This window comes from Sapajus apella, unplaced genomic scaffold (genome assembly GCF_009761245.1).
Source record: "Sapajus apella isolate SASKATOON/1434 unplaced genomic scaffold, GSC_monkey_1.0 scaffold86, whole genome shotgun sequence".
In the NCBI taxonomy this organism is placed as follows: Eukaryota; Metazoa; Chordata; class Mammalia; order Primates; family Cebidae; genus Sapajus; species Sapajus apella.
In genome coordinates, this window is record NW_022437026.1 from 1377515 (window position 1) to 1403689 (window position 26175).

A 26175-nucleotide genomic window follows, 5' to 3' on the forward strand; every position below is an offset into this window, starting at 1 on the left:
TTTTTTTTTTTTTTTTTTTTTTTTTTTTTGAGATGAAGTTTCGCTCTTGTTACCCAGGCTGGAGTGCAATGGCGCGATCTCGGCTCACTGCAACCTCCGCCTCCCGGGTTCAGGCAATTCTCCTGTCTCAGCCTCCCGAGTAGCTGGGATTACAGGCACACGCCACCATGCCCAGCTAATTTTTTGTATTTTTAGTAGAGACGGGGTTTCACCATGTTGACCAGGATGGGCTCGATCTCTTGACCTCGTGATCCACCCGCCTCGGCCTCCCAAAGTGCTGGGATTACAGGCTTGAGCCACCGCGCCCGGCAGTTCCCATTTTCAGTTAGTCTCTGTGTCTGAGCTTTTCCCTGTGTACTCAGCCTCCGTTACTGGAGGTTTCTTGCACACCCCAAGACCTCCGAAGATGCCCAACCACCAAACAGTACTTATAGTTTAATTTTCCGACCTGGGCTCATACACAAGGTTGCCTGGTTGCCGCGGTGCCTGCTTCTCTCCCCGTGTGGCTTTCACTGTCTCCTGAATAAACAGTTTCAGGTTTGTCTACGGCCTCTACGGAAGCCGAGACATTCGGACAGAGTGGGCCACATAAATCAAGTGGGACGCATCTCCCCTCTCGGCTGGAGTCTCACTCCACGCAGGCACGGAGATCCCCGTATGGGCCACGAGGTCATGAGAAACAAACTCACCCGTCCAAACCCAAAGAATGGACTCAGAGACCCGGAGAACAGCACAAGTGAGACTTTTAATGACAGCCTTGCAAGATCAGGTGTCTGATGAGCAGGCACACCCAGCACAGTTTCAGCAAGTAATTTATCCCCTAGTGCGCAGGCCCCTCCCCTGGTTCCTCAGAGGCTGAGTACTGTGGGGGCACAGTCTTCTATTGATTGCTGGGTAGGGGCTTTAGGTGTTGTTTTTAGGGTGGTCTTGCTGCATTTTGTTGCAGCCCACAATGCATTGCAATCTTAGTTAGCTCAGGGGCTCTTAAAATATTTGATTTATGACTGGAGTAGCTGGGCAGGCTGATAAGAAAAAACAAAATGAGCTATTTTGTAGGCTAGTAAACTTTCATCTTAAACTAAACTTCTTTGGTTCGGGTGAGGGCAACTAAGGGGTGGGGAAGTGGAGGGGAGGGGAAAGCAGGAGAAGTGGGAGAGGCCGACAAGCAGGCATCAGCTATCCAAGCAGGGCCCTAGTCTACCTGTTTCTTCTGTAGTTTTCTGACCTAAGTCAATTCAAGGCACTTTATCTTAGACATGGACCACTATATACATTATTTCCATCAAAGAGCCAGGGGAGTAAGAGAAAGGGTCGGGTGACCTACAAGCTTGGGATTCGGAAGGGAGCTGAGGAGAAGGGCAGACCAGGGCAGCACTGGGGCTTCCAGAAGAAGCTGGTGCTTCCTCCATGCTGACGTAGACAAGGCACCCCCACTTCTCTGGGCCCCACTTTTCTCAACCATAGCATGAAGGGGTGCACTGTCTAATCCCCAAGGCCTTCTACCAGGAATTCTATAAGAAGGCACTCTGCATGGCCAGGGATGGGACCTGCTCATGGAGAGACCCGGGCATTACAAAGCAAAACAAATGGCGGATGGTGGGGTGCAAATGTTGACCCTCTGGTGAAATGCAGTATTGGAGCAAATGAGCATGGAAAGCGAAGCCCTCGGTAGGCCAGTGTACTGTTTTATTTTTCTTTCTACATTTCATTTATTATCATAAAAATGTTAAAATAATATTATAATATTCTTACAACACTCCAGGGACATAAATGATGGGAATGATGAGAGTTTTAACAACTAGCATGGATACAGCCCTTTCCTGGGGCAATTACAAGAGCAGGCATGAAAGGCGAGAACACCAAGGTGTACAGCAAGCTGTCTGTCCAGGCCAGCGAGACACATGCCTGTGTGAAACTGTGTGTCATGTATGGGGAGGGCGCAGGGAGGGTGTTGTCAGAGCTTGACATTGTCACCAGAACCACACCTATTTATGAGAATGTAAAATGCTCAAAGATCGTAGGATGCCAGGGACAGTAAGATGGCACTCATCAGTACAGCCCAGCCTGGGAGGCTGTGTCCTGAGGAGGAAGCTTCCAGAAGAGGCCTTCCTGTGGGATGGGCTGAGCCGGGGCGAGGGGTGGGGAGGAGGGGGGTGTTCCACACTGGCCCATGGGGATAGTCTGCAGGAGTCACCCTGTCCCACGTTGAGGGAGGGACCTGGGTATTCTGGCCCAGGTGAGGGGAGGCTGAGCCCAGAGAAGTGGCTGCAATTCCCTTGACCCCTTGACGGGAACCCTCTAGAGACAAGCCAGCCCCCACCCACACCTTTTGGAGCAGTTGTGAGACCAGCAACGAAGAGAGAAAGAATTTCTTCTCCCAGGGCCCTTGGGCGCCTCTTTCACACTCAATGAGGTCAGGGCAGCCTCTGGAAGCCGAAGAGAGCTGGGACAGTGACATATGCCCTCCTGCAGGAGCTTCTGGCCCGGATGATGGTAGTCAAGGGGCCATGGCAGGGGAGGCTGATGCCTGTCACTGGGAGCTGAAGTTCATCTGATTAGCAGGAGCAGGGGTGGGGCAACAATGGAGCAGGTGTGGCCAGGGCCCAAGCAAATTGCTAGTGGGGAGGGAGGGAGCTGGGCCTCTCCTTCCTGCCTGATGCCAAAGCGTCTTGTCCAAGCTGCCCTCTTACAGTGAGGATACAGAGCCCAGAGAGGGGAAGTGATTTGCCCACGGTTGTACTGAGCACGCTGCAGGCTGGGGTGGGATTTCCTCCTGACTCCTGGTCCAGTGCCCTCTCCATACCTTGGGCAGGACCTTCCAGCTCATGCTTTGAATCAGCACAAAGTGAATTGATTTCTTGTCTTGTCATTGACTGGCCTTCTGTTCACCTCCACCCCTCCCTCATACCATCTGGAACCCCAAAAGACCCTTAGCTTTCTATGCTCGGTGCCTTTATTCTGCCCATCTGAAATTACTATATTGATTCAAAGAAAGGAGAAAAAGAAATGTTTTAGAAAAGGCTAAAAAATCTTGAGGGGATCTGAGGCATGTTGTTAGCTTTTGTCTGGAAAATGCTTCATATCTTCGTCACAGAAGACCTTTAAGAATGGCTAGCAGAGTCTGGGATAATCTAGTGCAATTGACGAGGCCCTCTGGAGGAGCCTTTGTGCCCGAGGAGTCCATCAGCATTCAGAACACTCCTAGCAAAGGCTCTAGTAATTACTGTGCTAGTCATTGCGGTGATGGGAGAACAGCCCTCAAGCTCCTGCTCTGGCAAGCCAGCCCCACGGTGGACAGCAGACCCCCCGGGGCTGAGCCTGCAGGGGCCTTCTCATTCCAGCTGCTCTGGTTGGTGGGCCTCGGTCAGCACCTTCCTTCTCTCCTCCTCTCCTGGCTCTCACTTCAGTTACTCCTGTCCCCTTAGCTCCTGGCAGTGGGCAATGTGGCTGCCAGGGCCTGCCTGGGAGCCCAGAAGGACACTCACTATCCTGAGCCAGCTCCCTGGCAGGGTCTGTGTGAGCACAAATGCTAGGGGCACTGTAGGTATTCTCCTTTCTCACTCATTCTTGGGTGGAAAGCTGTATTTCCCACGGTAGAGGGTGTGCTGACCTATAGAGTCATTTCATCTTCATCACTCTCCTGGAAAGGAGGCATTTGCATCTCTATTTTGCAGATGAGACAACCATGGAGCAGAGAAGTAGGGTATGGCACTTAGGATCTCCTGGCCAGTAGTTACAAAGCCCAGGGCCTCATTCCACTCAGACTCTCTTCCCTTTGCACGAGGATTCCATCAGTGCCAAGAATAAAGATGACCAGGCTCTGAAAACCCATGTGGTGTTTGGTGCCCAGATAATTTTCTCTGTATGAACAGAGAGCTGCCTGTATCCCTTGGCATGCTTCTCAGCATATAGAAAACACTCCATGATTTTCTCTCCATAATAGTGTGCTTAGCCTGGGGCCTACAGAGTCTGTAAAGCCCCTGACATGAAGGTAAAATTTGGCATGTGTGAGATCAGGCATGTTTTTCTGAGCCCTGAGCCCTTAGCCAAAGTGTCTGGAACCCAGAAAAGTTCCACAGGTCTGGGGGCAGAGACACAGGTAATCCTGGCTAGCGAGAGAAAGAAAGGAGAAAGGCGGAGGCTCCAAGGGGGCTTCAGTTCTCAGGGAAGGAGACTCGAGCTCAGGGTGTTGACTTTTTATCAGGGGATGCACTTGGGGTCAACACAGAGGGGACGGACACAGCATGGGGCAAAGTCTACTGCAGAAGCCCCACTACAGCCTAGGCCAATCTCATGTGAACCATCAACCTCAGCCCATGTTGGGAAGAATGATGAGCCTTTATATCTCCACTGAGATTGGTTCCTGGATGTGGACAGCCCTTGGAAGGAAGTGACTTTGGGCCAGGTAGCTCTCTGTAGCTGAGCCCATTTTTGATGGGGCTGACAGCTAAAGGCATTCTTCAACAGTGCTCCCAGCAGTGGAGCAAGAAGTCCTCCCTTGAAGGAGGGTCTGGGTGGTGCATCACCAAGCCCAGCCCAGCATTTCTGCCCTTGAAAAAGTAGTGGAGAATAAAGGATATTCACCTACCCATCTATCCATCTACCCATTTAACACTGATTAAACACATCTTATGAGCCAACCAGCGGTGATAAGCACCTGTGATAAAAAGGTGCACATGGCACAGTCTGGTGGAGGAGAGAGACACATCAGTGAATAATTGAAGCACAAAGTGGTCACTGCTGAAATCGAGGCAAGTGCCAAGACTTGTTAGAGCATAGAGGAGGGTGGGACTAACTCCTGGGGAAATGAGTGATTCCTGAAAGAAGTGACGAGGCAGAGAAAGGAGTGGATGGAAGGCATTTCCAGCAGAAGGAGGTCATGGAGCAGGACGGTGGTCCAAGAGAGTCTGGCAGACCTGGCAAGAGTAACAGTATGAACAGAGTGGACGGGTCACTCAGTGGGAATGAGGGTAGAAAGGGAGATTGGGGTGAAACTATGAGTAGACTTTATCCTGCCAGTATTGTGGAGTCACTGGTGGGCTTGGGCAGAGGGTTGGCATTAAAGCATCTGTAGTTTCAGAAATCAGCTCTGATGATGGAGATGATAGGCTGAGGTGGTCACTGGAACCCCAGGACATCATCCATATGCCAGGACCAGGCATGCACAGCTGGAGCCGAGCGTCCCCCTAAGCACAAGCCAGCTTCCCCTTGAGTGACCCTCGAATGTGGTGTTAATTCTGCTCTTGGGCACATGCGATATTCCTCTGAGAATGAGTGATGGCTTATTTCCCTAATTTCTCAAAGATACTCACTTCCCATACTCAAATCCTGCTCTCATGCATGGAATGACTCCTGATGCACTGGCCCTGGCCCTGTGTGTATCAGCTTAATGTCATATGAACGTATCAAAGCTTTCTCAGGACCCCTTCATCTTGGTGCCACTCACATTCTACTTTCAGCTTCTCAAATGGGTGTCCCAACCCAGGGAGTAACCCTGTGACCAGCGTCACTCGTATACCAGTAGTGACCCCACTTTTTCTCCTGGCTAGTGCACTGCCACTCAATGAATGTTTCTGCAGCAGGGTGAGGAGCCTAAGAGAGCGGAGATCTCCAGGATCCCCCTCCAGTGCTCTGGGAGGGCATTATAAGAAGCTGTTCAGGTCCCAGAGAGAATCCCATCCACATACTTCCTTCTGGTGCAAGGGCCAGGCTGCCTGAAATCTGACCCACTAGGGATGGCAGCTGCAAACTGTGGAAGCTGAAGAGACACTGCCTGTGTCTTGGAAGGAGAAGAGAGATGTTCTGGGAGCTAGAGCAATGGGTTTCCAGTTCCATAAGAGACTGGAAGTAGATGCCCTTCAAGTTAAACAGATGGTCCTTCCAGCTATGACAGCTTAAGATGAAAATTCCAACCTCTTCCTCAGACCTTTTCTATAGATGGAGTGCAAAGAGGAAAACAGAGGCTGAGGACATGCTGTTGATGCTCAGCCACCAAAGAGAGGGTGTAAGGACTCGGGCCTCTGCTGTGCCCTGGCAAAGCACCAAAGCCCAAATCCACATGATGGGCACTCGACAAATGCCCACCCAGGAATCCCCCATCATGTTGGGTACAGCCAAGGGGCCTGCCTGTAGGTGGCAACTGCACACAGATTCCCCAGGGGACATGGGTCCCCTGTGTTGGTGACACCCAAGACCAAGTCCCCTTCGCTGTTTGCTGCTCCAGTGGCTGAAACGGGGTGGGAGGAAGCCTCCAGAAAGCCCATCCATCTGGAAGGCTGGGGAAGGCCACGGGGAACGGTGGGGAAACCCTGCTGTTTCAGTTCCGTGAAGGTTGACAAGGGGGCTAAATGTTGAGAACACCTCCCCCGCTACAGAATTCTTCATGACATTTTCCTGGGGGTTTCTTTCGGACTCCATGCCATAGGATTCTAGCTGAGAAAATGGCCACCATCACTGTCACCCTGTATTAAGGACAACTGTGTGCCAGACGCTGTCCTAGGTGCTGTGCATGCTTTATTTCTTTTCTGACAGTAACCCTGCAAAGTTGTTAGGACTGTTTTGCAGATGAGGAAATAGAGCCACAAAAGGGTTCAATGACTTGCCCAAGTGGCATAGTAAGTAGCAAAGCCAGGATTCTAACCCGGGTCTCCCTGACACCAAAGCCATGTATGTTCTTTGGCCTCCACTATGTGACCTTTAACGTTGCCACACTGAGAACAGGCCAGGGGTTTTGTGGCCACCTTCCACCCCACGGTCTTATTGGTAAGTCTAGGGGAAGAAGGCAAGGATAGGGGTTTCCTTTCCAACACTTTTTCATCATATACCTGGGAGGGCCCGAGTCCCTCAGGTCCCCGAGCACAGAGATGGACAAGGTGGAGCTGGGTCCACCAGCCAGGGAGCCTGGAGCCTGGGCCAGTGGGCCTTGGCAGACCAGCCTCTGCACTAGGATTTAAGTTCCTAGAGTGTCTAAGCAGGAAGGGTCCCTAGAGAAGAGTAAGCTCCCTCCATGGGACAGATGAGGAAACCGGCCCAGGAGGAGGACATAAATTGCCCAAAGCCACAGAAGTATTGTGTGTGCATGAGTGTGTGTGTACCTAAGTGTATGTGAGAGAGAATGTGTGTGCGTGTGTGTGTGTGAGGGGTGGCCCATGAACAGAAGCCCACAACAAGCTATTTTTAAAATTTTGTTTTGTTTAACACAAGTAGTTTATTTTGGACAAGGTGACCCCAGGAAGGGGTTATAGAGGAGTGGGGAAGTGAAACATAGAAGAGAATAAAGCCATGGCAGGGTTCATTCATGAGCAAGTTACTGCTTTGGGCTCCTGGGGCTCGATCCCACTGGGGACTTAGGGAGAGGGTATAGGATGTGCCTCAGAGCTGTCCCGTGCAAGGGACAGGGAAGCTGGGGTATTCATGCAGCAACCCCATTGTCATTGGCCGAGTGTTGCCATCAAGGGACACTGGCTCCCCAGCACCTCTTGCCAAGCACACTCTGGCAATCAAAGAAAGCAAAGGGCTGGTATTAAAGGTGTCTGGACCCTTGAGGAGCCACCAGTTCCCTAAAGACTCTTGAAAACCTTTAGGGTAGAGAGATCCTGGGCATCGGTGCCAAGGACAGTTTGGAGGACAGATGTGTAACACGGCACGCTGCCCTGCAGGCTCTGGGCACAGGCTGTGCTGTGGTGGGAAGGGGCTATTTCCACATGCTCCAGGGGAAGAGAAGTCAGCTAATATAGCAAGAGGGGTTGAATTTAGTGCTTAAAAAGAACTTCCCAGTGACATGGTGAAAACCATCTAAAGATGTCTAGAGGCTGTGCACGCTGGCTCGGGACTACAATCCCAGCACTTCGGGAGGCCGAGACCAGACAACCATTTGAGCCCAGGAGTTCAAGACTAGACTGGGCTGGTGGGACCCTGTCTCTACAAAACAATCAACAATTTAGCCCGGTACGGTGGTGTGGACCTGTAGTCCCAGCTACTCAGTAGGCTGAGGTGAGAAGATCGCTTGAGCCCAGGAGGTTAAGGCTGCAGTGAGCTGTGATTGAGCCACTGCACTCCAGCCTGGGTGACAGGGTAAGACCCTGTCTCAAAAGTAAATAAATAATATATTTTTAAAAAGGTATCTGGAGCTACACTGAGCCATGCAGCTTAATTGGTGGTGGTAGGAGAAATGGTGAACATAGAAAGAGGCAGCAGCAATGAGGGTTCCCCACGGCCAGGGCCACCCAGCGAGCGCTCCTTTATCTGTCAGAGGTGCAGGGGAGTGCTGGGAGGACAGGTGGAGATTGACAGAAGGGAGATTCTCCACCCACCTCTTGGCTGGGAGGAAGCACCAGGAGGAACCCTTCTCTGCACGCTGAGGTCCAGTGGAAGCTGCAGGAAGAGGTCCCTCCTCTGGTGTGATTTGGCCCATCTTTCATGGTGGCACAATCGTGGAAGAAATCAGTCCTTAGGTCACAGCTGTCCTGCACCAGGGCCATCCCACCATTAGATGACCTTGAGGTCCCTTCCAGTCCTGACTTTCTGTCACTGTCTTCTGTAAAGGACATCCCTGTGGCTCCTGGGTTCCCCTCAGTTCACCCATCAACAAGTGTTGACTAAGCACTCAGCATCTGCCCAGCATGAAGCAGGTGTAGGACACAATCAAATAACACATAGGCCCTGGCTTCTAGGAAGGGATGGGTGGGGAAATAAGAGTTTATTTACTGGGCCGGGTACAGTGGCTCACGCCTATAATCCCAGCACTTTGGGAGGCTGAGGCCAGTGGATCACCTGAGATCAGGAGTTCAAGACCAGCCTGGCCAACACGGTGAAACCCTGTCTCTGCTAAAAATACAAAAAACTAGCCAGGCATGGTGGCAGGTGCCTGTAATCCCAGCTACTAGGGAGGCTGAGGCAGGAGAATGGCTTGAACGGGAGGCGGAGGTTGCTGTGAGCTGAGATCGTGCCATTGCACTCCAGACTGGGCAACAAAAGTGAAACTCTGTCTCAAAAAAAAAAAAGAGTTTATTTACTGAGCACATACTCTGTGCTAAGCACTTGATCTCTGCTGCCTCCTTTCTTCCTCACTGTAACCCCCTGAGGTAGGAACTAGGACCTCCATTATACAGACCAAGGAACCAAGGCTCAGAGGAAAAGCCAGCTGCCGAAAGCCACACAGTGATAGAGCTTGGATTTGAGCCCTTGCTGTTAACCACGATGACTCTCCTCCTCTGCGAAATAGACAGTGACTCTCTAAGGACAGCTCCTAGTGTTCTAGGAGACAGAGCAGTGAAAGCTGCAGTCACCAGGAAGGCCTCCTGGAGGAGGTGGCTCAGCACTAGGCCTGAAGGGAGGGGCAGAACTTGAAGGCTAGTGCAACCTGAGGGAACCAATTCTGCAGGGCAGGCTGGAGCATGGCTGCTTCAGGCAGCGAGGTGTTTTCTTGGAGCAGGCAGGAGGCCTGCAGATGTGGCTCAGCCTGCTGTGGCTCCCTGGGAGCAGAGGAGGGGCCAGGGAGGAAAGTGTTTTCTAAACACAGCAGGGAAGGAAGCCCACCCCCCTGGAAGGGCTTATGCCCAAGCCAGGCCAGGCACCCTCCCTCCTCCAGACTCATTCAGTCTAAAGATGAGCTGGCTCAGTGTGGCTCAGCTTTCCCAGCCACCTGAGCCTGTGCCTAACGAGCCAAGCCACTGATAATTACAATAGGTAACACATGTAGCAGTTGCCATGAGCCAGGAGCAGCTTAAAGAGTTTTAAGTGACTTAAGCCTTCCAGGATCCCTATCAGGTAGGTACTGTTACTGTGCCCATTTTATAGATGGGGAAACAGAGGTGCAATCAGGCTGAGTGACCTGCTCAGAGTCACACAGCTAATAAGAGACAGAGCCCAGATGCGCTGCTCTACTGTACTGCTTCTAAGTGGATGTTCTTGAGCCCTGGCCATAGCTGCCCCTTCCCTCCGTCTGAGATGCTCCCCAGCTTCAGGCTCTTCTCCTTGCCCGGGACTCGCCCTGCCATGATAGCCCCTCCCTAGAGGAGACTGAAGACACCCCCTCCAGTCCCTGCCACCAGAAAACCAGGCCAGAGTGCCCAGCTTCTCTCCCCCAACCCCACATCCACACGCACCCTGTCGCCCTCTCCCCCAACCGAGCACCGTTGCCTTTTGTTCGCAGTGACGGCTCCTGCACCCAGGCCAGTGGGGGCATGGAGGACTCCGTGGTGGCAGCGGCGGCGGTGGCAGCCGGCAGACCCAGTGCCCATGCCCCGAAGGCTCAAGCCCAGGAGCTGCAGGAGGAGGAGGAGCGGCCGGGGGCGGGGGCTGCCTCCCCAAGGGCTGGCCCCCAGCACATGGCCTCCCCCGGCCGGCAGCAGCCTGCCCTGGCGACGGCGCTGTGCTCCCACGCCCCTGCCGCCTCCGATTACGAACTCTCCCTTGACCTAAAGAATAAACAGGTACCCAGGGCCTCCTAGGGGGGTGGGGAGGGTGGTGAAGGGGCCCTGCCTTTGGGCACTGTCCAGGGTACCAGGGATCTCCCCGCTGGGCCCCCTCTCTACAGGCACACCTCTTTTGCCATAGTTCTCCCACATTGAGCGACCTAATTTGCCCTTCCCTGGACCAGCCACAGGCCTCTGCCTTCTTCCATGGCAGGGCTCATATCCTCACGATGCAAGGCTCTTGGGCAGCAAGTCCAGGGGCTCTGCTCCTCGCACAGTGCTCAACAAGCCTCCATTGTCCACAGACCACTAGGCAAGGAGCCCATTGTTCTCTGGGGAAGTCTCCACCTCCACCTGCTGCTTGGAGGCCATAGTCCAGCTTCCGTGCCCACAAAGGGAGCCAATGCTAGGCACCCACAGGCTCAAATGAGGCATAGAGACAATCGTCTCCTTAAGGCAGACAGGATTCCCAAGATCAATCCAGACTGGGGGAGCCCAAAGCTCCCCTATTGGAGAATGAATCTCATGGAGGGATCTGGGCCTCCATCTTCCATTCAGGAAGAGAAGGTGGCCTGTTGTGGGGCCCCCACTGAACCCCCAAAAAGATATGTCTCAGTTTTTTGTCTTGGTGGGCAAGAGTCCTGATGGAAGGGGTATGTGTGTGTGTGTGTGTGTGTGTGTGTGTGTGCCCGCGCGTGCCCGCGCGTGCCCGTGAGCACTTAGAGAAAGGTGTGATGATGTGATACTGTTAAAGAAAGAGCTTTGAACTTGGGATCCAATCCTTGCTCTTCCTCCTAAATGAACTCTGTGACTTTGGGAATGCCAGTTAAGCCCTCTGGGCATTGGTTTCCTCATCTGCAAAAATGGGAATTAATTTTGAATCGCCTCCAAGGTTCCTTCTGCCCCAAAATATGTAGGTTCTAAAGAACAATTTTTCAACACAATAGAAAAGGTATCTTCAGAAAGGAAGCTGGTAGGAAGGCCACTAAGACTGAATCAAGCCAAACTGAGCTCCTTCCTCTCTTGACGTTGATGCCAAGCTCATATTCTGGCTCAGGGACAGCTGTAGGCAGCACATCAGTAAAGTGTTTGACCAAAATCCCCCAAGATATCTAGTGGAGATGCTAGATATGTGTGGATCCCTGACAATATAGTAAGGGGGGTTGTTCCCAAACTGAATTATACAAAGAATGTTCATCAGAAAAATTCCCGGGGAGTTGGAGTGTAAGCGCTATCCAGGTCGACCATTAGACAAGGCACCAAATTGAGGAAGTTACATTTACCTGGCTTTCTGATGGCATAAAGCTGAAAGAGAACAGCTGATACCTTGGTGATAGCATCCCAGACCTTGTAAAAAAACTCCTCAGGGCAGAAGGATGGTTTTAATTTAAAAAAAAAAAAATCAGAAGAAATATGGAAAACTCTAAAATTCTGCTCCTGACTTTGAAAAGCCCCCAGCACTCGTATAAGACATGCGCAGGTTCCAGCCTGAGAGACAGGCTTAGGGTTTCCGGTGACTGTAAGCTCCAGGCGAGTCAGGAGCAGGGAAGCGGCTGTGGAGCAGGGAGGGCAGGTTTCACACCCTTCAGGGGAGGCCCACACTGCCCCACAGAAGGGAGGCACCCGCGGCAGCCCCACACTGCTGATGGTCAGGGACCCTCGAGATCCAGAGCTTGGTTCTGGAGGCTGCATTTACAGGAGGAAACAAGGACCCTGAGGTTCCTAATGAGCAGGAGGATGGGCTGGGGTTATATGGAGAAATGGTAGACAGGAAAACAAGTTTTAGATATTGAAGGGCTGCATGTGAAAAATGATTCGATGTATTTTCTATTTTCTATCATTCCGGCCAAAAATAGTGGTACTAATATATGAAAGCTATAGAAGGGGAAGATCTTTTTTTCTTTTTTTTTTTTTTTTTGAGACACAGTCTTGCTGTGTCGCCACGCTGGAGTGCAGTGACATAATCTAGGCTCATTGCAACCTCCGCCTTCCTGGTTCAAGCTATTCTCCTGCCTCAACCTCCCAAGTAGTTGGGATTGACAGGTGTGCGTCACCGCGCCCAGCTGATTTTTGCATTTTTAGTAGAGACGGGGTTTCAGCATGTTGGCCAGGATGGTCTTGATCTTTTGACCTTGTGATTCGCCCGCCTCATCCTCCCAAAGTGCTGGGATTACAGGCGTGAGCCAGCGCGCCTGGCAGGAGGAGAAGATTTTAACTTAACAATTAAGACTGTTAGAAATGTGGAATGCCCTGTCTGTGAGGTAGAGAGTTCTTTGTCTCTGTGAGTGCCCAGGCAGGGCTGGGTAAATATCCATCTGCGACATATGGGGGCCACTTGGCCAGATGAGAGGTCCTCTGCTTCTTGAGGCCAGAGACCATTTTGTATCCATTTTGGTGCCTTCCCCAGCATCCAGCAGAGTGTGCTGGACATAGTAAGAGCTCACCGGCTGAGTATCTTTTTAAAATAACTATCCTGTGTAAAGCAACAAGGGAGTAGGGCACCAAGAAACAACCAACAAAAAAAAAACATGCTCCCTACCTGCCCCTGAAAGAGATGACGGTTCCACTTAAGGAGTATCCGGTCAGTAACACTAGGGGAAGCATGTGTGTTGGCTTAGGCAGGTGGGTTAGTTTGGTTTTGACTGGGTGTGATATTGGGCGTAACGTAGGATTCCGGTCGGCACTGTGGACTTTTTCTGTGGGGGCATAATTCTAATAGACGGCTTTTGCATGTTGGCCGGATTGAGTCAGGTGAGGTGAGGACTGGCAGGGGGTGCAACAGGGCCCTCTCCCAAATATTCTGAGCCTCGGAGAATAGCTTGGGTCCCCTGACCTGTGTATCCCGTTAGACAAAGTATAGGCTGGGGGTTGGGGGAAGGGGGCAAGTAAGGCTTGGGGAGGCTGGAGCAAGGCTCTTGGAAACATGGCACTCATTTACAGGAGGCTGAACCCTACTCTTCTTTCTTCTGCCGTGAGCTGTATGGCCTTGGGCAAGTTGCTTGACTTCTCTGGCCTCAGCTGCCTCCCATCTCCGGGACTCTTTCCTTGGCCTCGATCTCTGAAGTTTCCTCTCCCCTCCACACCCCTGCACTTGGCCTTCTCTTACTTTAGGTGCCTCTTCCTCCTCTCTGGCAGCTTTCCCTGCCTCCCAAGCCTGCACTGGATGCCCCTTCGTGATCCCACAGCACCGAGGTGTCCCCGTCACAGCCCTTCAGCCCTGTGTCAGCGTATCCTGTTCACTTGACCCCCCTCCTTGAAAAGCAGGTGCATGACCTGTTCCTCATTATATTCTCAGCGCTTGGTGCAGTGCCTGGCAAAGAAGCTGCTGGAAGGATGAGGAAGGGGAAATGATCACTTAGTGACATAAAGGGGAATGGGATGGGCATACAGCCTGGGGCCAGGGCCTGACTCTGCCTTATGTCTCTTTGAGATCTAAGACTTGGTATTCCGACGCAGTGATTCCACCAGCCACATCCTGTGTTCCATGGCCTGGGAGAAGTGTTGGACAATCTTAGCTCCTCAGCCCACCGACCTGCCAGGCCTCCTCTGTCAGCCAGTCCAGACCCCCAAAGTGTTTTCCTTGGCTCTTGGCTCTTCTCCCTCCTCCACCTCTGCTCTAGCCCCAAGCCCACTGGGGCTGCCTCTCCACAGTTCTCAAATCCCACCCTCTCTTGCCTTCCCCACGGCCCCTGCCTGAGGAGGCCGGCCATCCTCCCTCTTGCCTGCGCCCCTGGGGACACCTCCTGTGCTTCCCCTGCTCTGAGCCATGCCTCTTCCAATCTCACCTCCACATTGCAGCTGAGTCATCTTCCTAAAGTGCACCTCCGACCGTGCTGATCCACGGGAAAGCCTCTGATGGCTCTCACGGTGTGCAAGACCGAGGCCTCTCCAAGCTGCCTGCCACAGGCCCTGCCACATGCCCAGCCCCACGGGGGTTCCAGCCATTCTGTTTGCTGTCCTGACTCTCCAGCCATCCTCACCTCTGGGCCTTCGTGTGTTTTTTGTTTCCTCTCCCGGGGATACCCCCTGCCTGTCCCCCACCCTGTCTGCTGCACCTGGGAGACCTCTGCTCATACGTCAGGTCACAGGCAAAGCACATGCTTTTTCCCATTGCCTGACGCCTCCTCTGTGCTGCCTGGGAGTGGGAGCTGTCCCCTCAAAAGCACAGACCATGTTGTTCTCAGGGCTGTGTGGAGTTGAGCAGGTGGTGCTCAGGACCCCCGCAGGGTGCTGCATGGCCCGCGTGAAGAGCCAGCGCTCCTGGAGCCATGCGCTGGGCCCTGTCCTCCTCTCACCCACCTTTGCCGCCCTGCACCCTGCACAGTCCTGGGTGCCTGGGAAATGCTCAGCAGGGAAGGAACATACAAACGAAGGCACAAGCAAGCGAATGAGTAAACAAGGCCTGCCCTCCAGCTTCCTGTTCTCCCTATCGGCCCCGTCCCCAGCACCTGATCTGAGTCGTGCAGCAAGACTGTCCTCCCGCCAACTCTTCTCCCCTTCTCCCTCTGCCTTCGACCCTCTCACCCCACCCCAGAAGTCCTGGGGGACACAACCTAGGGTAGGGTAAGGAGGGAGCATGCAGGTCCCTTTGGGGAGCCCTCTAGGAAAGTAGCTGTGGCCAGGAAATAGCGGGCCCAGGTGTGATTTGGAAATTCCCCCAAGCCCTCTAGGGAGTTTTTATCCTGTTGGTGCCCTTCATGGCCATCTGAATTGCAGAGCTCTCTGAGCTGCCCAGGCCAGGGGGCTGTGGAGCTGTGGTCAGTAAAATCTGGGCCCCACTTCTGGAGCCAGGTCTTGGACAGAGCCATGTTCTGGAGAGCAGCCCCTTCCCACAGATCCCCATACCCCAAGCCTCAGGGTCTAGCCTCGCCATTGGGCACCTCTCCAGGGAGATGTGGTGGCTGTGTTTCTAAGTCACTTTCCCTCTTTGGGCCTTGGTTTCCTCATGTGTGAACCAAGGGTTGTACCAGAGGACCTCCTGGCCCCTTCCACGCTGAAGGTGAGATTTCTACCATGGGCACAGAAGGCGCCGGGGCACCAGGCTTCAGAGGATAGTGGTGAAGACAGGGCACTCCAGGGGTTGTCCCTCCACCCGGTTCATCTAGTTCAGGGAACAGCACTGCACAGCTGCCCTGTCCCAGGCCCTGTGCTAGGCCTTGACGCCATGATGCAAAAGACACAGGCCTAGTCATCGGGGTGCCCATAGCCCAGTGGCGGGCAGGTGTGGGGCCAGCACCAGTGCTACTACCTGAGCACCAGCTCTGTCAGGCCCAGGCTCACAATTGCCATGTGTTACCTCCTCGGGTCTGCACAATGTCCCTGCAAGGTCGGCACCTTTACTGTCCCCATTTCTGGAATGGGAAGATTAAGAATGAGCGATGTTACGTGACTTGCCCCAGGACACAGCCCTAGGAAGTCCTGCAACCAAGACATGGACTCCACAGCCCATGTACCTCCCGCCAGCTCTTGGCATTACAGTGAGGACCACGCCCCATGGAACCAGCACACAGGGTCTGTGGAGCATGAGGAGGGCAGGCAGCCCAACCTGAGTCCTTAGCCAGCTCCTGGGGCAGCTCCACTGGAGAGTCTCATGACCTCACTACTAGTGGAGTCACAGCGCGTCCCCCGTGCCTACCTAGCTGCCCACTCCCAGGAAGGCTTCAGTGCCCTGCATGCCAAACACTTGCTATGTTCCAGACAGCAGGCTGGGATGAGGGCACACAGAGCAGGCGTGATCCCCCCTGCACTGTGGGATGCCACAGCCCTGCCCAGTACAGACCCAAGGCTCCCATGGGCCTCTCTGAACGCCCCCAAAGCACCAGCCTCCCCAGTCTCTCTGCTCCTCAGCCTCACACCAGGGCTCACCTGCCACGTCCCGGAGGCTCACAACATGCTGTGCTTTCCTGGTCTCAACTGGGAAGTCTTGGATGGGAGTAAACCTTGCTCACATTTGGAAGCCTCCCCATACGTGGCCGGCACTCCTCAGTACCTTTCCCCAGCTAGCGGCTCTTCCCCGCCGGCTCTGGCTTGGCCACCATCTCTCAGCGGCCTCTTCGGGCTCAGCTGTCGCAGCAACCTGTAAAAAGGGAGCATGTTCTAATTAACAATGAGAGGCTCATTAGAGAGACGGAGCCCCCCGCGGTTCCTGCCGCTGCTTCTTCTGGCAGAAGCTGAGAAATTGCTCTCTTGGGAGGAGGCGAGGCCATCATTCCTCATGATTCATGAGGTCTAGAGGGAAGTGAGCAGAGCTGCTCCCTGGCCAGTGGGCCCAGAGACCACTCCTTCCCAGGGCTGCCTCCCCTCCCGCACCTCTCTGCTCTCTGACCCGGCCCCAGTTCAGAATGGGATTGGGGTAGATGGGACGGCCTAGCTGTAGTGAATGGAGCTGACCTGGGCCATTACTGAGTCCCCAGGTCCTGCAAGGACGCAGGGGCTAAGAAGAAGGATGGAGTCCTGGGTTCCAAGCCCAGACCTGGATGAGAGTCTGGATTTTTATTTCCTGGGGGTCTCAGGAGAGAGTTCAGTTTAGTTCATGTCTGCAAACACTTATTCAGCTCACCCACAGGTCTGGCACAGCACTGGGCACAAGAGATGCAGAGACGGATGTCTTGCCTGTGATGGGCAGTCCACTGTGAGAGCTCTAAGCAGGGCGTGGCACTGGGCATGGAGGGTGGGTATTGAAAAACGCTCAGTTTGAATGAAGCGACCCCCACAAACAGGCTTTGTGTGAGCAACATGGCTGTTTATTCACCTGGGTGCAGGTGGGCTAAGGCCGAAAAGGGCATTAGCAAAGGGCGGTGGAATAGGAGTCGGTTTTATAGGTTTGAGTAGTTTTTGGGGAGTCGGGGGTGTTACAGAGTAAGTTCAGTTACAGTGGTGGGGGTTAGGGGCCAGGAGTATGCTGACCACAAGTTCAGTCACAGTGGCAGGGTTGGGTGAGAGGTATTTACATTATCATAAGAACAGTTAAGATGGCAGACAGGGTTGGGTGAGGGGCTTGTCCAGAGAAGCTCTGCTGCCTGATCAGGGACGATGACGAATGCAGGCAGGGGGTGGAAGACACCAGCCGAGGCAAGCAGAACTTCCGACTTTCAGGCTCCAGGCTTGTATATGGAGACTGACAGTGGGGAGGAAGGTGTAGGGGACAGTGCAGGTTGGGGGCGCGGCAGGGCCAAGCCTGGGGTCACTGGGAGATGGTTGTTAAGCGGGTTGGGACACGTGGTGGTGAGCCCAGAGCTGAATTCCAGCGTTACTCAGGGAGCAGTTGCTCCATGCCAGTTAAGGCGCTGGGTGCCGGACAGGATGACTAAGACATATTTGATGCCGTGAATAATGTATGCTCTGTTGGAGCCTGGGGGAGGGAAAAGGAGGGAAGGATGGGTTGGAGAAACGCTACAAAGATTAGTGGAGAAAGAAAGCTGAATGTCAAAGAGAAGTTGGGGCCCGAGGCAGGAAGACCCTGTCTGTTCAGGGCATTGAGAGGGTTGCATGGACCAGGCACATTTGAGATAGGTCTCGAAGAAGAGGACATTTCTACCTGGAGGAAAGGGGAGGATGGGAGTTGAGGTTGGGGAGAGCATTGCAGGCTTCGAGATAATGCTAATGAGTGCCCAAGCAGGGGGCCTTGTTGGGGTTGGGAGGGGAGAGCAGACAGGAACTGGTGAGCGATGTGGACTTTTCGGAGCAGGACTTTGTGACCCAGCCAGATTGTTAGGATTGGAAAACCAGCAAGAAGTGTTTTTACCTGTTTGGGGTAATGGTTCTCAAACAAAGAAAGACCTGTGTTGACACCTGCTCTGTGAGAGCTTGGCTCTGGTTCTGCAGCGTAAGGTCACAGTGGGAGTGGGCAGGACACAGAGGTCATGAGGATGCTGCTGGCATGTTCCAAGTGGGAAGCCCAAGAGCCCTACGTGGTGACGTTCTGGAAGGAAGATCATGGATGATCACAAAAGGTGTGGGGGGCGCTGGGCAGGAGCTACACAGTGGACAGGGCAAATGAGAGCCCAGGACAAGGCAAGCTTCCAGGCTTGGTGCTCGTCAGGCCGATAAGGAAGTCAGCAAGAGCTGGTTTGGGTGAGGTAGGAAAACAGTGGCTGAGTCTGGATGGACAGAGGATCTACAGGCTGGAAATGCAGGTGTGGGATCAAGGCTAGGAATGGAGGCTTGGGAGTCATTCCCATCATTATCACTGTCACCGTTAAGCAGCTACCACTTACTAAGCTCCTGCTCTGTGCTGGGTGCTGCATGAAATAATTTAATGCTCACAAGAAGACACAGGGTCGGCAGGATAAACCCCACTTAATAGATATGAAAACTGAGAGTCTGAGATGTTAAATTCATCCAAGGCCAATTAGCAGGGATCTGGGGTTGGGCGTTCCCCTTATCTGCTACCTGCTCATCAGCCCATCCAAGTAGAGTGAAGTTAAGAGAGTGGACCAGGTCCTCAGAGGGAAGGCAGATGGGGCTGAGAAGGTATCAGCCTGGGCAGCGCGTTTCCAGTGGCCCAGAAGGCTCTGCCTGACACAGCTCCCCTCTTAATTGATTGTTAATTATCACCTGTCACGGGCTCCTCTGATGACATCCAACACAGAAGCCATGGACGAGGTCCAGAGTGTACGGGGAAAATTAAAACGGGTGTGAGACTGGCAGTAACACCCATGTGACTTGTAATCAGCACGTGTCGGGGTTTTATGGCCAGAGTACAGGATGAAGGGGTTGTAGGGAGACAGAACAACCAGGATAGACTGAGTCATGGATGCTGGGGAGAGTTGCAGAAAGGAGTGGGGAGGGAGTCTGAGGAGGGCCATGGGGCTGAGCAGCAAGCCCTAGATCTGTCTCTTCCCTGCTGGTTGGCCTCAGATGAACATGTCTTGTCCTGAGCGCCCTTGTCTGAGACGGGAGGCAGCAGGAGCCAGGCAGCAGGGCTCAGAGCAGCCAGGCTGGGTCAGTATCTGGCATTTGATCCTGGTGTGAGGCAGAGGGTAGTGTTCCATGAGGTTCAGTGGAAAATAGGGAGAAAGGGAGTGGGCTAGTGCCCCAGAGGCAGGGGAGTCAGCAGAGTTACTTTGTGGCCTGGGGAGATCTGGGAGGATCTGCGGGCAGGTGCAAAGCTGCAGACAGGAGGAAGGAAATGGGACTAAAATGAGCACCTGGAGGGTGCGCTGAACACACAAAGGAACCAGGAGTGGGAGAGCACCGGCTGTGGGTCAGATTAGGAAGGTTTTTGAGAGTCACAAATATAACTTTGGAATTAATTTGTCCAATACATACTCACTGGAGGCCTACTATGTGCTGGGCACTGTCCAAGCGCTGGAGGAGACCGCAGTGACCATGGTAGGCAAAACCTGCCCTAGTGGGGCTTGATGTCTAATGGAGAACGTGATGGGACAGATTCAAGAATTTAAAATCTGGTTTTCTTCCCTGCTTGAGCGAAGCATAGACATTGCCCATAAGTAGACAGAGCCTCCTAGGGTTACTTCAGCCAGTGTTCTGCCTCCAAGTGGGAGGACGCCATGTCAAGGGCGTGGACCCCATCATGATTTTGGAAGCATCTCAAGCAATGGATTTCACAACTTCCCTGTGTTGCCAATAGCATCTTATGCCGAAAAACAATGCTCTTGGGCCTGGGGTTTCCCTAGAAGTACAAATAGGCCAGGTGGGAAAGAAATGTGAAATCTGGCCAGGCACGGTGGCTCACGCCTATAATCCCAGCACTTTGGGAGGCCGTGGCGGGTGGATCACCGGAGGTCATGAGTTCAAGACCAGCCTGGTCAACATGGCAAAAACCAGTCACTACTAAAAAAATACAAAAATTAGCCAGGCACAGTGCTGCGTATCTGTAATCCCAGCTACTCAGGAGGCTAAGCCAGGAGAATCGCTTGAACTTGGGAGGCGGAGGTTGTGGTGAGCTAAGATTGTGCTACTGCATTCCAGCCTGGGCAACAGGGCGAGACTCCATCTCAAAAAAGCAAAAAAAGAAAGAAAAAAAGAAATGTGAAATCTGTCAGTTTCTCATGGTGCTTGAGTAGGAGTGACAGACAGAAATTGACAGAAAAGGAGATAGTTTAGTGATCAGTTCCCTTCCTCTCTACATTTCCCCTTGGGGAAGGACTTTCCTGCCTAAACCAAGGCTAAGTCCCCATTCCAGGCCTCAGGGAACGTGTCAAAGTTCAGTAGGGAGAATGAGCCAAACTACATTATTTCTGCAGGAGCAGGAAGAGAATGCCTCTGAGGCAAGTATGTTTCTCTTACAGGTGCGTGAGGTCATACTGAGTAAAGATCAAGTGGGCAACTGTTCAATTCGTACCATGGGCAGAATTCTAAGATGGCCCCAAGTCCCCTCCACACTGATGCACACATCCTGTGTAATCCCCTTCCCTTGAGTATGGGCAGGATGAGTAAACATGATGGTTACCAATTGGTTGATTTTGAGTTAATAAAAAGAAGCATCATCCAGGGTGAGTCTGAGGTAATAGGTTAGCCCTGTAAATGAAGCTGAAGCCCCAGAGAGACACGGTCCTGTTGGCCTTGAAGGAGTCAGGTACCAGGTTATGGAGAGGGCCACATGGCAAGGAACAGCAGGCAGGGAACAGCAGGCAACCTCTAGTGACTGAGGACCTAAGTCCTGTGATGGCAAGGAACTGAATTGTGCCAACAAGAGTGAGCTTGATGGAGGACCCCACACCTTAGATGATATTGCAGCCTCTACTGACATCCTGGTTTCAGTCTGGTGAGACCCTGAGCCGAGAAACCAGATGAGCTGTACCCAGACTAGACTCACAGAGCTATGAGAAATAAACAGGTGTTGCTTCAAGTGGCTGGATTTGTGGTAATGTGTTATACAGCACTAGATGAGGAATACACTTGGTGTGGTTTAGAGCACCTTGAAGAGCCCTCCAACACAATCCCAAGGGGGATTGTGACAGCACCGGGAGCTTCCTCCTGCTCAGGGCCTTTTCCCTTGTGAAATGCAAGCAACCTTTGGGTGAAAACATATAGGAAGCCTTAGTCGCCATTCATACATTAATCTGCATAAGTTCCAACAACTCCGAGGGTAAGGTTGGATGTCAGGGAAGACAGCAGCTTCCCAGTCCTTTCCTGAGGGGTTTCATTAGGGAGGAAAAGTGAGAGCATGGCAACCAGAGAGGAGAAAGCCCATGGACAGGAGGACAGAGCTGAGAGGCGGCACACTGGCCCCAGGTATGAGAATAAGGAAGGGCACTGAATGGCCAGGCTGGAAGCACTGAAGATGAGCACTGAGGATGTCCCATTTTACCTGGGATTGTCCTTGGGATTGGGGTTGTATTCACAAGGTCTTCTGGGCTAAGAGGGTTCCTCTGCTGGCCCGGTAGTGGGGCACCCATCACGCCCTGCAGGGAAGGAGCAGAGGGCACGGCTGGGCTGTGGGAGGCAGTGATTCATTCTGGCTGCAGTCTTTGGGGGCTCCAGTGGAGCAGGAAGTGGGCTGAAGTGTTGTGCTGAGGGATGGAGTGTGGCCTTTCTACCCGGACCCCTGCCCACCTGTGATCCCTGGAGAACACAGGAGTGGCGTCGTCGTTCTTGCCTTGAGTAGTTCATCTCAGCTCACTCATCCCAATTCTCAGCTCGGGAAGGGCACCATGTGTAAGTGGCATGTCTGGTTGTGAATGGGACATAATTTCAGGGCCCACAAACATTCTCACTTCCAAAGCCTCTCTGAGGGCTGATCAGAGTCTAGGATGCCACCATTTAAGCCCATCACCTTCACATAGACCTTGTCCCTTATTTAAAGGCAGGAGCCTCTAGGGGCATGGCTCAGTCACAGCTTCCCAGCCCTTTCCTGAGGCGTTTCAATAGGGAGGAAAAGTGAGAGCATAGCAACCGGAGAGGAAAAATCCCATGGACAGGAGGACAGAGCTGAGAGGAGGCACACTGGCCCCCTGACAGAAGTTTTCTTGGGATCAGATCTGCCCAGGTGAGGTACCATGCCCCCAAGCTCACCCGACCCAGCCCTGCCCTGGTTGGACAGCTCCCATCAAAAGAACAGAGTTGACTCAAATTGGAGAACTCTTAACAATGATGGCCTGGAAGGACCCCCATTCTTGGGACATTCAGTCAACTTTTTAGCAAATCCGCATTCATTGAGAACCTACCTGGTACTGGGAAAAGGGAGATGGTCCAACCCCAGTCTCTACCCAGGGAAAGAGAACTACCCCAGTGCAGAGACATGGTTGCTGGGGAGGAGTAAGGGAGCAGGAGGAGCCGTGAAGGTTTTTTTTAGCATTTCTGTTTTTCATTGTTTATTATTTTTAAAGTTTTCACAAAGGTAGAAACAACAGTGTTATAATTCCCATCATCGAGCTCTAACCATTTTATTATTTATTAATATTAATATTGTGTCATCTAATTTTCCACATTTTTGACACAATACAAATTCAAGATGTCATGCATTGCACCCATAAGTACTTCTGTATGCATCTCTGACATGAACATAAAAAAAAAATAGAGACAAGTTCTCACTCTTTTGGCGAGACTGGAGTGCTGTGGTGCAATCATAGCTCACTGTGACCTCCAACTCTTGGGGCTCAAGCAGTCCTCCCACCTCAGACTTCCCAGTACCTGAGGACCACAGGTGTGCACCAGGGCACCCAGTTAATTTTCTTTTTTAGAGAGACAAGGTCTAACTACGTTGCCTAGGCTGGTCTCAAACTCCTGAGCTCAAGCAATCCTCTCTCCTCAGCCTCCCAAGATGCTAGGATTACAGGCCTGCGCTAGTGCGCCAGGCCGTGAACCCTTTGTAATACCCGCCACAGCATCAAAATCTGACCACCATACACAGCACCTCTCTCTGGCCCTTGAGACATTACCAGTTCCCAGAACCGAAGCCTGCATCCTACACCTCTGGGAGTCTTACCAAGCACCTGGGCCCTGTGGCCATGACACGGTAGGCGGTTCAGACTTGAGCTGCCCCGGAGCCCTGCGGTGTGCATTCCGGAGCCCCGCACTGTGCATTCCGGAGCCCCGCACTGTGCAGACCGGAGCACCCCCCCGCGCCCGCCGCCACCCGCACTGTGCATTCCCAAGCCCCCGCAGCGTGCATTCCGGAGCCCCCTCCGCCCCCGCCCCGCACTGTGCGTTCGGGTGCCCCGGCACGATGCAGTCCGGAGCCCAGCGCTGTGCATCCTAAGCTCCGCCCAATTTTGGCAGGGTGACTCTCCCACCCCTCAGAAGGGTTGACCACCCTTCCCCTCTGAGCCCTTCCTCCTCTCTGTCCTTGTTCTTGCAGATTGAAATGCTAGAACACAAGTACGGGGGCCACCTCGTGTCCCGGCGCGCCGCTTGCACCATCCAAACCGCCTTCCGCCAATACCAACTCAGCAAGAACTTCGAGAAAATCCGCAACTCACTCCTGGAGAGCCGCCTGCCACGGCGGATCTCCCTGCGCAAGGTGCGGCCACCAACCGCCGAGAGCTTGGCGGCGGAGAAAGCGCTCATGGAGGGCTACGGCCTCATGGGACTGCCCCTGGTGCGTTCGCCCTCCTTGCCGCCCACCTTTGCGGGCACCCTCACCGAGCTGGAGGACTCTTTCACCGAGCAGGTGCAATCCCTGGCCAAGTCCATCGACGACGCGCTCAGCACCTGGAGCCTCAAGACCATGTGCTCCCTGCAGGAGAGCAGCGCTTATCAGCTCCACCAGGCCCTGCAGGCAGCCGCGGGGACCTCAGGCCTGGAGGCAGAGATGCGGGAGCCGGAGAGCGCAGGCCCCAGGCCTGGGGATGAGGCCACGGAGACTCCCGGCCTGCCCCCGGGCCACGGCGGCACCCTCATGATGGCTTTCCGGGACGTCACGGTACAGATCGCCAACCAGAACATTTCTGTTTCCTCCTCCACCGCTCTGTCCGTAGCCAACTGCCTGGGCGCCCAGACGGCCCAGGCCACAGGAGAGCCCGCCGCAAGCAAGGCTGAGCAGGGCGAGACCCTGGGGCAGGAGGCCCTGGAAGCCTCCGCCGTGGGCCAGGGAGACGTGTCAGCGGAGGACACGTGCACAGAGCCTGGGGCTAGTGGGGTGGTGGATGAAGCCACAGCAGCCAAAGCAGAGGAGGAAGAGGAGGAGGAGGAGGCAGCGGAGGTGGGGAAAGGAGCGGAGGCTGAGGCAGGCAATTTGGAGCAGCTGAGCAGCAGCAGCCTGTCCACCAAGTCTGCCAAGTCAGGCTCAGAGGTGTCGGCCTCCGCCTCCAAGGAGGCCCTGCAGGCCATGATCCTGAGTCTGCCGCGCTACCACTGCGAGAACCCAGCCAGCTGCAAGTCGCCCACGCTCTCCACCGACACCCTGCGAAAGCGCCTTTATCGCATCGGCCTCAACCTCTTCAACATGTAAGTGATCCCTGGCCCCAGCGTCCTGGGAGGGAGGGAAGGAGGAGGGGCACCTCCCCTCAACCAAGCAGGGCACCAGATAACTTCCCACAGCATCCCAGGGTCCTCCAGGCTCATCTGTGCGGTGCCTGATCCCTGAGGTCATGTTTAGGAAGTACGCATTTTATTTTTAAGCATTCTGAGTTTATTTTAAAAGTAAGATTAAAGGAAAAGATAACACATCTAACACATGCTTTCACAACTTACAATTTAACACGAAGAGAATGTAAAAGAAAAGACAGTATTAAGTAAATAACAGTCCAGGCGGTTTGAGGATTGGGCAGCAATCATTCGGGTGGAATAGGAAGCCAGGGAAACCGCATTAGCTCCCTGGATTGATGAAATGCGGGGCTGGGTGGGGGAGGGAGGAGAGGCCCCTTGTAAAGAATGACAACAGAGAGCAGGGGGGCAGGGGGGGCCTACGAGGAAGACAGAGTGTGAAGCAGGCAGAGGCAGACTAGAAAGAGAACCGGGAAGAAATGACTGACTGCCATAGCTCAGAGACGGCAACGAGACCCCGACAGGTCCTGCCCCAAATGTGCACAGAGGTAAGGAAGCACACCTGCCCCTCCCGTGGAAATGGAAAGTCTAGGAGGCACTGGTCTCCATCCTCCACTCACCCCTTCCTTCATAAGCTGGAGCCAAGAGCACATCTCTGCTGCCTCAATGGTTGGTCATTCATTCATTCAGCTGTTATTTATTGGGTGCCAGGCACTGTGACTACAGAGGTGAGTAGGACACATCCCCTGCCCTCAAGGGGCTCCTAGTCTAGGAAAAGTAGCTATTGTTCATAGCTCACCTTACATAAAGCATCCGTAATCTTCCTAACAGTATCTAACAGAGGCATTACCATGCTGTTAACTCACACCAGTAAGACGAGTTGCACACAATGAGACAGCTAGTACTTGGCAGACCAAGGGGAAGGCGGATCTGACTCCAAACCACGCCCCTCCATAGTGGCACTTCTCCATGCACATGAAAATTTATGCAGATACTCATCTCCCTCAAGACAGTCGTTCTTAACTATCCATAATGCAGGACCAGTTTTGTTCCCCCACACCCCCCTGAAAATACATTGTGGGCTAATACTTTTGTAAATCACAATAAAAATGGGTTGCTAGAAAAAAAAATCACATGCCTGGTTGTCCCGGAAATGTCAAAGCGTTATGAAAGGCTCTGAGCACTTACGCTGTGTTTCTGTGCTTGTCTCCTCATAGACCAGTGAGAAACAGCTCAGGGAGCAGCATGGCCGCAAAGCTTGCAAAGGGAAGAGCGGGTGTGGTGGAGAGCTCACCTCTGTTTCTTGCACCCTCTCCCCAGGGTCAGGGAGTCTGCAGTGGGAACCTGCATATTGACAACAAGATATGGG

At 53.3% G+C, this 26175-nt stretch overlaps 1 protein-coding gene across 6 annotated transcripts in view; it reads left to right on the forward strand.

The window, feature by feature from the left end:
- Nucleotides 1-26175, forward strand: part of IQSEC3 (IQ motif and Sec7 domain ArfGEF 3) — a 107116-nt gene that overhangs the window by 46261 nt on the left and 34680 nt on the right. For all 6 annotated transcript variants that reach the window (XM_032254383.1, XM_032254384.1, XM_032254386.1 and 3 more), the window contains exons 3-4: nucleotides 10154-10433; nucleotides 23680-24767. In XM_032254383.1, coding sequence (XP_032110274.1) covers nucleotides 10154-10433; nucleotides 23680-24767 — 1368 coding nt within the window. The remainder of the gene's footprint in view (nucleotides 1-10153; nucleotides 10434-23679; nucleotides 24768-26175) is intronic.